Source organism: Arachis ipaensis, chromosome B9 (genome assembly GCF_059453495.1).
Source record: "Arachis ipaensis isolate K30076 ecotype BB chromosome B9, ASM5945349v1, whole genome shotgun sequence".
In the NCBI taxonomy this organism is placed as follows: domain Eukaryota; kingdom Viridiplantae; phylum Streptophyta; class Magnoliopsida; order Fabales; family Fabaceae; genus Arachis; species Arachis ipaensis.
Genome location: NC_142444.1, coordinates 156,384,630 through 156,394,313, shown reverse-complemented (window position 1 = coordinate 156,394,313; position 9,684 = coordinate 156,384,630). Strand labels below are relative to the sequence as shown.

The following is a 9,684-nucleotide window of genomic DNA, read 5'->3' as shown; positions in this document are numbered from 1 at the left end:
GTCTGTGAAATACATGGATATACATATACGTTAACTTCAATATTATATGCCACCATAATCATATATTCTCTAAGAAAATGTAAAAGCTTATTCATAAAATCGGTGATGATGACAAAAATAGCTGGCTATAAACTTTTTATTTATCATATATCGATTCAGTTGTTCTTGTTCTAGGATGGGATGTTGATGCGATTGAAAGTTTAGCTTAATTTAATTAAGAACGATCAAATTACACATTAATTAAGATTTTGAAGATGATACTTAAAATTATCTAGCTATATAGTGTTGAAGAAAGAGGGTAGCTAAGCTAGGTAGAGTTCATTAAAGCAAAAAAGCTTTGCTTGAAAGGAACCTCATAAGCAGAGAAGAAGAGTAGTGCGTTGTTTTGGGGAGGTCTTTTAATTAGGAGCAGAATGTGTCAGAAGAGTGTATTCACTTCGCATTTCTATTTCTATTTTACGCTATTGTCACCTATAAGCCTGCAAACTGGACCAGACACAGTGTCAGACAGACACACAAAAATAAATAATAATTATATAAATAAAGCTCAGTATTATGAGATACGGATTTTCTCTTTTCTGCTGATTCTTTGTGTACTTAATTTGAATCATTTTTGGCATTATTTCACCTGTTGATTTATTTCTTATCATTACCTTTTTTTTTAAGACTTATTTGGATGAGTTTAAAAAAATATATTTTTACATTTAAAAAAATAATTTTATATTTAAATATTTTATATAAAAATATTTTTGTCTAATAATTATCTTTAAGTATAATAATATAAAATATTATTTATTTATTTATTATGTTAAAAATATTTTTTTAGTAAAAAATCTTTAAAAAAAATTTTGTGTTTTTATTTTTATTTTTAAACTTTTTTCAAACACACTAAAAAAAAGTATATTCCGAAATAAGCTCTTATTCATAAAATAATTCATACATAATTTAGTTGAGTAAATAGTCAAATTAGTTTTTAAAAGATTAATTATTCTTTAAATTGATCTTCGAAATTTTTTTAATTAAATTTATCCTTAAAAAAATTTAAATTAGTGATATCAGATCAAATTAATTTCAAATTAAAAAATTCTAATGTCTCAAGATTTTTTTTAATTAAATTTTAATTTGATCTCATTTTATAAATTTATCATAAATTATGACTTCTAAGTATATGTTGTGACTTGTGATATCACGTATCATGTTAACAAATTTTAAATTAAAGACGAATTAATTTAGAATTTTTAAGAGACAAACTTAATTAAAAAAGATTTTGAAAGATCAGTTTAAAAAATGAGTAATTTATGAATTTGACTGTTACTCTTATTTATTTATTTAAGATTTTATATAAATACAAAATATTTTATATGCAAAATTTAAGTGTACAATGTCATTTTTATTGTTCCTAATTCCTTGTATACACGTTTATCTTTTTAACTTTGAAAGCAAACTGAAAACTAACATTTTCAAGAGAAGTGAAAAGTAGCCTACTTCTATGGCCAGCTATCATTTATGACTTTAAGCAAATAAAAGATTGGTTTTAAAAGTAAAATCTAAATAGTTGAAAACTCAGGTACAGTCGACTTCACGTGAAGTTGATAACTAAAAGTCGCTAGATGATTTGACTGATTTGATTAAATTTTCATCTAACAGCTCTCAGCTATTAATTTCACATGAAGGTGATTGTACCTGAGTTTTCACCATCTAAATAGCCGTCATTGGAATTTTTTTATTTTTATTCTTTTGGGTGTGTGTAGAAATTGGATTATGCATAATGACATATATATTCGGCTCAATAATTTGGTTATGGAATACATGATGGTGTTTTGGCTGAAAATGGAAATACTATGTGTATTATCCCTAGGTAGACGTATCAGATGAAAGCTCAACACGCAGGGGGCGTGTTACTGAAGCACGTGGGGGCCGTGGAAGCCACGTGGCACCGTCTGGTTGATCCAACAAGGCAGCACGTGGAGGGCGTGCTTAGTCAGCATGCCCCCTGCGTGCTGACGTGGCAAAGCTTGATTGGCTCGTTGAGGCAGCACGTGGGGGCGTGCTGAGTCAACACGCAGGGGGCGTGCTGACATGGCGAAGCGTGATTGGTTCACTGAGGCAATACGTGGGGGGCGTGCTGAGTCAGCATGCAGGGGCGTGCTGACACGTGTCAAAGCGTGATTGGCTGAGGCAGGCAGCACGTGGGGGCGTGTTAAATGCTCCCCTCTATATAAGGCAGAGTTCGATACTATTTTTGCATTCTAAATAAGATTTGAGTGTGTTTTGAGTGTTCTTTGAGTGTGTTGTTAGTGTAATTGAGGGCACCACAAATTTGGTGGTATATCGCAACGGTGAGATAATACGTAATACTCATGAGGAAGTGAGGTTTGTATGCCAGAATCGGTTTTTATTCCATGACGTTAATGGAGCTGCAGAACGGCCTCTGTCAAAACATGGAGAACAGTACGTTAATGAGAGTGAGCAGAATTCTGTACTGAAATCCGGTTGTAGTTTTTGGTGGTCTAATACAGTTTGATATCATGCCGATCACTGATAAAGCGAGTATGCAGAATATGTTTCAAATTCACCGGCAGAATCAGATGCGGCACCCACAGATTGAGCTGTACGTTGAGTTTGAAACCCTAAAGGCAGTAGTGATTTTAAATGATTTAGATATAGATGATGATAGAGCTGCAGTATACGAAGGAATGAATAGTGACAGCGAAGAGGACTTCGAAGCCACTTATGAAGCTGGTGACGAAGACGAGGATGGTGATGTGGAAGTTGAGGCAGCAACGAATAATGTAGTGGTTCATCCCTCGAGCAGTCAACCGATGCACGTTCCACCTTTTATGCGTGAGTTGGATCTCGACGCCATGCATGCCCCCGAGTTTTCGGAATATGCAAACATAGGTATGTGTTGACTAAATAATAAGTTTTTGTTAATTTATACTTTGGATTGATCAATAAACGATGATTTCGGTTTTCTGTAGGCGTTGCTGATCCTGAGGACGGAGAGTTCCGGATTGGAATAGAATATAGTTCTAGAAAGTCGGTTTTCGCAGCAATTAGAAGTTACACTATATCTAGAGGAGTTGACTATGATGAGTATGAGTCTGAGTCACAGACGTTCTATGCAAAATGAAAGATGTACGGGCGGGGTGCGACTGGCTTATCCGCGCCAGCTTGATACGGAAAAAAGGTTGTTGGGAGATACGCAGATACAACGGTAGGCACACGTGCACAATCGAAACGATTTCACAAGATTATTCCAAGTTGGACTCGGATACAGTTGCTGAGGCTATAAAGCCATTGGTCGAGACGGACCCGTCCATCAAGGTGAAATCTATAATAGCGGAAGTCCAGTCAAGGTTCAACTATACCATCAGTTATCGAAAGGCTTGGTTGGCAAAGTAGAAGTCCATAGCCAAGGTTTTCGGTGATTGGAGGATTCTTACCAAGCCTTGCCATGGTGGCTCTTGGTCATGGTGCAGAAGATGCCTAGTTCAGTTGTCCAAATAGAAACACGACCACTATACAACGAGAATGAGGAGGCGCAAGGTGTAAAAATACTTCATCGCGTATTTTAGAGTTTCAATCCATGCATTAGGGCATTCAGGCATTGCAAGCCCCTAGTTCAGGTTGACGGCACACACCTATACAGAAAATACAAAGGTACACTTCTAGTCGCTGTTGCACAAGATGGGAACCAGAACATTGTGCCTATCGCTTTTGCCTTGGTGGAAGGGGAGACAGCTGATGTGTGGCACTTCTTTCTCAGGAATCTGCGAATGTATATTGTTAGAAAAGACGGTGTGGGTATGATCTCAGACTGGCATGAGTCAATACGGGCAGTGGTTAATCATTTCGGAGGTGACTGGCAACCTCCAAGAACATGGTGGATGTTTTGTATAAGGCACATTCGCAGTAACTTCCTAAGGGCATTCAAAGTCCCTCACTTGCAAAAGCTTGTTGTCAACATAGGGTATCCAAGAACGGTGGAAGAGTACAATATCAACTATAAGAGGTTGGAAGAGCAAGGCGAGGCATATGCCAAGTGGTGCGACCATCGGATTCCACGTCTGTGGCGAATCCAGTTTACACACCAACAAATTCCTGTTAGGCTACTTCAACAAAGATGTATGTTACATTAATTAAATAATAATCCTTATAAATATTTTAATAAATATTCATAACATAGCTTATTTATTTATTTATTAAAATATTAAAATATTTATTTATTTATCGAATAAAATATTTAATTCTTACAAAAAAATATTTAAGCGATAACAATATTTAATAATCTTTATTTATTTATCAAATTATTTATTTTTTCAATGTTTAATAACAATATATTTTTTATATATTTACATATTTAATTTATTATAATATTCATTTATTCATATACGCAACCACATATTTATTTTTAAAAAATTAAAATATTTATTTTTTTATTCATTAGTACATTAAAAATTATAAAAAATTACATATTAACGTTTATATATAATTTACAAATTATAGTTTTATTCTTAAAATATTTATAAAATACACAGAATAATATTCCCATTACATATATATTTATATGTAAAAATTTTTTTGCCAACTTACATAAATTAGATGATCCAAATAGTTGATAATATGTTCTTCGGGCGCCGTATAATTACGTACCATTTTTTTAATTACTTTAAACTAAATTTTTTTTTCTTCTATACACTACTGTTACTACTCTCTTCACTAAACACTACTGCTACTACTCTCTTCACTAAACCCTACACGCTCATACACTCCATTGTATCTCTCTCAGTTATTTTCTTCAGCAGTTGTATATGCACAATAGAGGGAAGAAGAGTGCATTTATATAGGTTGAGGGGGAGCTTGCTGGTTACCGGAGTGGGGGGGCTTGATGGGTGGAAATTAGATTCCACACCAAAAACTCACTGGCAAGTGTACCGGGTCGCATCAAGTAGTAATAACTCATTTTGAGTGAGGTCGATCCCACAGGAATTGATGGATCAAGCAACTTTAGTGGGTGATTAGTCTAGTCAAGCTAACATTGGTGAATTGAATGAAAGTAAAGCAACAGAAAGTAAACTGCTGAGAATTGTAAATGACAGAAAGTAAATTACATTGAAACTTAGATGACAAGGACAATAAATTCCAGCAGATCTCACTTGTAGGAATTAAATTGACAGAAGTTTAAAGAACAAGGAATGTAAATTACAGTAAATGTAAATCAGCAGAATGTAGATTGAATGAAAGCTTAAAGAGCAAGAAAAGTAACTGCAGCAAAATGTAAAGGGAGCTGGGTGCTGAAAAGTTAAATGAAAGCAGTAAATCAGTAACTTAGAGCAATTGCAGAAAATATAAATTTGCAGGAAATGTAAATCAAGCTCTCAACAAACATCAAATGTAAAATACAGAGGAACAAGAAGATTTAAATTTCATGAAAGTAAATTGGAAGCAATGGAAATAGAAAGCAATGAGAACAGAAGATTAAAATCAAGCTCAATGTAAATTGATTTGTGAAATTGCAGAAAGAGAAACTTGCAGAGGAAGGAAAAATAAAACAGAAAGAAAGGAAAACTCAGATCTGATTTTTCAATTCTCAAGTTCAAAAAGAAAATCTAAACAAAGGGCTCTCTATTCTACTCCTACTCCTATTGCTCTCTAGCAGGGCCAGCCTCCTTAATGAAATGGAATTGATGCCTTTATATAGGCTTTACAAAATTAAAATGAAATTGAAATTAAAAATAAATTACAATTAAATGAAATTCCTATTCTAACTATCTCTTGTGCCTTTGAGTGATGATAATGGACTTTGCTTGCTTTGGATTTGAAGAGGAGTGGATCCGGATGGCTTGGTTCAAGTGGCATGGGTCAAGGTTGCTTGGTTCAATTTTGGTTGGAGACATGCTCCAGTGGAGCGCTCGGTTAAGTAAGAAAACGTAGCGCTCCCTTGCCTTGTCCCAGGCTCGTCGAACCTAGCCTTGTTCATAGCGCTAAGTTAACTAATGCAGCGTAGCGCCCCTTGCTTTTTCTTTTGTTCCCCTCTTCGAGCCTTGTTGGCTTCATTTGCTAGCAATTTTCTCAGCCCAAAGTAGCGCTTAGTGAAAATTGTGAACGTAGCGCTCACATGCTGCCTTGGTTCCCTCTTTGATCCTTGGCTTGGAAGCCCGTAAAAGGTAAAATAGTGAACGTAGCGCTACCTTCCCTTGTCTTGGTGCGCATTCAGCTTCCCTTGGTCAGCACTTCTCTTGGGCGCTCCGTTGCAATTTTTGAGCGCTACATAGCCTTCCTTAAATGATTGAACGCTCATTGGTGGCTCCTCATGGTGCGCCCTTCCTTTGATGAGCGCTCCGTTCATTTATGTGAACGTTACATGCAATTCATTTACTTTGCTGATGCCAATTGCATATTTTCATTCTATTTAATTATTAATGTCATTTACCTAATGTTAGTGTTCATTCATTCATTTCATTGGCATTAATAATTCAATGCTTCATGCATACATTTCATTGGCTTTTAATTAATAAAGCCAATTACAAAATAAATGTATGGCTTTAATTAATAATGCTATGCATTAACGTTAAAGCATTCATTCATTTAATTCATTGGCTTTAATAATTTTCATGCATGCATTCATTTTCAATTAGCATTAGTAATTAAATGTTTCATGCATGCATTCTTTTATTAGTTCAGTCATTAATAATTAAATGCATGCATGCATGATAATTCATGATGCTAATGTCAAGGTTCTATAGTTATGGGCCACGCTTTTAAAAGCGTGGTCTAAAGTTTCAAAACGTGCTCAAATTTTAAAGTGTGTTCAAACTTTAAAGTGTGTCCCAAAATCCTTCTTTTTTTTCTTTTGAATTGATTTTGTGCTCCTTTGCTTTTTTTTCCACTTATTTCTTACAAAATTTATAAAATTAAAAGATCAAGAAAATATATCATTTAAGCACAAAAGAATGCAATATTTAAACACTAATTATCAAATTCTTGTATGAAAAAGCATTGAAAAATATGACATGATGACATGTCATCAGGACTGTCCCCTGCATGCAGGCAGGCCTGCAACACGCCCCCCGCGTGGTGCTGCTGCAACTTTGGAACTCTGCGAAACTCTGCACCGCGTCACGGGTGTCAAGGTACCACGCCCCCGACGTGTTGGCAGTGCGTTCCCGGTCGCCACATCAGCACACCCCTAGTGTGTTGAACGGGTGCTGACACGTCGCTCACCTGCTCAGGCATCACGCTCCCAACGTGTTGACTGTGACCTCCACACTTTGGCAATACCTATCCCTTTCCAATATCCAGCCAATACATCACCCCTCTTTCCATAAGAAAAATAATTTTTGTATATATTCACTGTATATATTATTCTCTTTTAAATCTTTCTTATATGATAATTTTATATTTATTGTTTTTAAATCTAAATAAAAAATTTAAATATTTTTATATATAAGATATACACCACCACCGTAATTCAATATGTATTATTTTTATTATATTAATAAAATTTTTATATTTAAATGAAGAGAAAAAGATAAAGAGGTCTTTGACTTTTTAGCTCGCAGACATTTAAGTTCTCGAAAATTTAAAAATACATTTAAATCACTGACCTTCTCAAAATCTAGACACATTGATCCTACTATTCATTTGAGTTTGTCAGACCCAACAAAAAAATAAAACGTGACTCTTATTATACTGACCTGGCCGATACGAATGTCCACGTGAAAGTTTTTAAAATTGTATAAATTAGATCCAAGGATCGATGTGTCCAAATTTTGAATAAATTAAAAATTTAAATATATTTTTAAATTCTCAATAACTTAAATGTTCATAGACCAAAAAATTATGAATCAATTTATCTTTTTCTCTTAAATTAATTACATATAATACCCGATTTATTTGGTTTAGAAAAAATATGCATATCCTGAATACTGAATAACCAATTTGTATTGTTAATAATATTTTGCTCAGAATACCGAAATGTGTCATGTGTATTTAAATTTATAATTTATCTACATATTACACATTTCATTAAATATTATATTTAATTAATTTAAATATAAAAAATTTCTTTTTCGACTTATATTTAATAAACATTATCATCTATTAACTAATAAAATTAATTTTTATGTTTTTATGATGTCTTATAAATAATCCTATTTTACTATCTTGCATTATGATTTTTAAAATTAATCATATTTGTATTAATGTTTGGAAAAATAATTTTTATAATGACCAGATTTATTTATATTTATTAGTAATAAATGGAATCTAATAATAGTTAATTCAAATTCAATTTATTCAATTTATATAAATATATGAAATACTATTAATTCGAATCTGTTTAATTCAATTTAATATTAAAAGACCTAGATATATAAATAAAGATATACATCTTTTGTTTTGAAACTTTCGCATAATATTAATATGTATTTGATTTATGCCCGTATTTTACCCTAAAAAGTGGGAGGTGAAAACTCTTGTATTGGCAATTTAGCGAAAAAAAAATTGATCCCATTGATTTGAAGCTGAAAATAAATCGGATTCATCGGTTTTTAAATTTGATCAAATCGGACTATTGGTTTTTAATTTTAAAAAGTAAAAAAAATTAAAATACGAAATCAGACCGAACGTTTCTTCTTTCAAAAAATTAAAAATTGTAGTAAACAAAAATTAGACCGATTTCTTGATTTGTAAACCATTCCCAAATTTTAGAAAAAAAAAATATACATGAAATTTACGGATTTTTTATTTTAATATGGAAGAGTGAATAGAGTTTTACGTTAATGTTACAAAAAATAGAGTTTTACAGTGTTATGGGACGCTATTCTGTGCAAGCACAATACGCAGAATACGTATTGCACTGACAATACGTAGTCTATGTATTTACAATACGCAGTCTGTGTATTGTCTTTATAAATTAAAAATATTTTAATCTAACAATTCGCACTCTGTGAATTCTATAACCCCCAAAATTTTGTAAAACACCATAATTTCCAATATTAAAGGATTACACCAGTTATTTTCCAATATCCAAAAAAATTAACCGAAATTCACCCCGTATTAAAATTTTTTATCCTCAATATTCCGTGTTATATTTGGATTATTATAGATTGATTTTGATATATATTGGGAGTTGGGAGTGATTGAATTGATGTTGAAGACAGGTATCGTATCAATCTTATCATCTGTGCTATAAAACACAGAATTTGCAGAGTGGAGGGGCAACAGTGAGATATCAGATCTTGGGGTAAAAGCCAAACAACAAAATATTAAAAGGTACAAAGATTGAAACAGATATACGGAATATGGAATCAATTTTGATCTCGAGCACGTCAAAGAACCTTCCATGTAGTAACAAAATCTTCACACTGCATAAGGAACCCATTTACTTACCTTTCATTGGTTCATTACTCCTACCAATAACAATAAAGTTAGGGGTCAAGATGATCTTAGAAAAACTATGTATTTGTTGATTTAATTTTGAAGGATTATATATATCTTATTTAATCATATGGCATTTTCCTTTTCAAGCACCATCTTAATCACTCCTTCACTTTTTGTGTTCCATGAAAACGTGAATCTAATACTGTTGATCATTAATAAATTCTTTTAATGTAAAATATTTTCACAGTAACGTATATGCCGAAAATAAAGCTTTTGTACTAGAATAAAAATAAAAAA

At 32.8% G+C, this 9,684-nt stretch overlaps 1 protein-coding gene across 1 annotated transcript; it reads left to right on the top strand.

Annotated features, from left to right (window-relative positions):
* Positions 1–3,129: 3,129 nt before the first annotated feature.
* Positions 3,130–7,196, top strand: LOC148546893 (uncharacterized). The gene is made up of 3 exons (XM_088499425.1): positions 3,130–3,392; positions 3,599–4,128; positions 7,054–7,196. The coding sequence occupies exons 1-3, from the start codon at positions 3,130–3,132 to the stop codon at positions 7,194–7,196; spliced, it is 936 nt and encodes a 311-aa protein (XP_088355551.1).
* The last annotated feature ends 2,488 nt before the right edge of the window (positions 7,197–9,684 follow it).

Excerpts from the sequence above, each read along its gene's own strand:
- LOC148546893 (XM_088499425.1), top strand. The coding sequence starts at position 3,130 with ATGAAAGATGTACGGGCGGGGTGCGACTGGCTTATCCGCGCCAGCTTG. Across the intron at positions 3,393-3,598 it reads ATCAGTTATCGAAAGGCTTG|GGCATTCAGGCATTGCAAGC; the intron begins GTTGGCAAAGTA and ends TCCATGCATTAG. Across the intron at positions 4,129-7,053 it reads TAGGCTACTTCAACAAAGAT|GCAGGCCTGCAACACGCCCC; the intron begins GTATGTTACATT and ends CCCTGCATGCAG.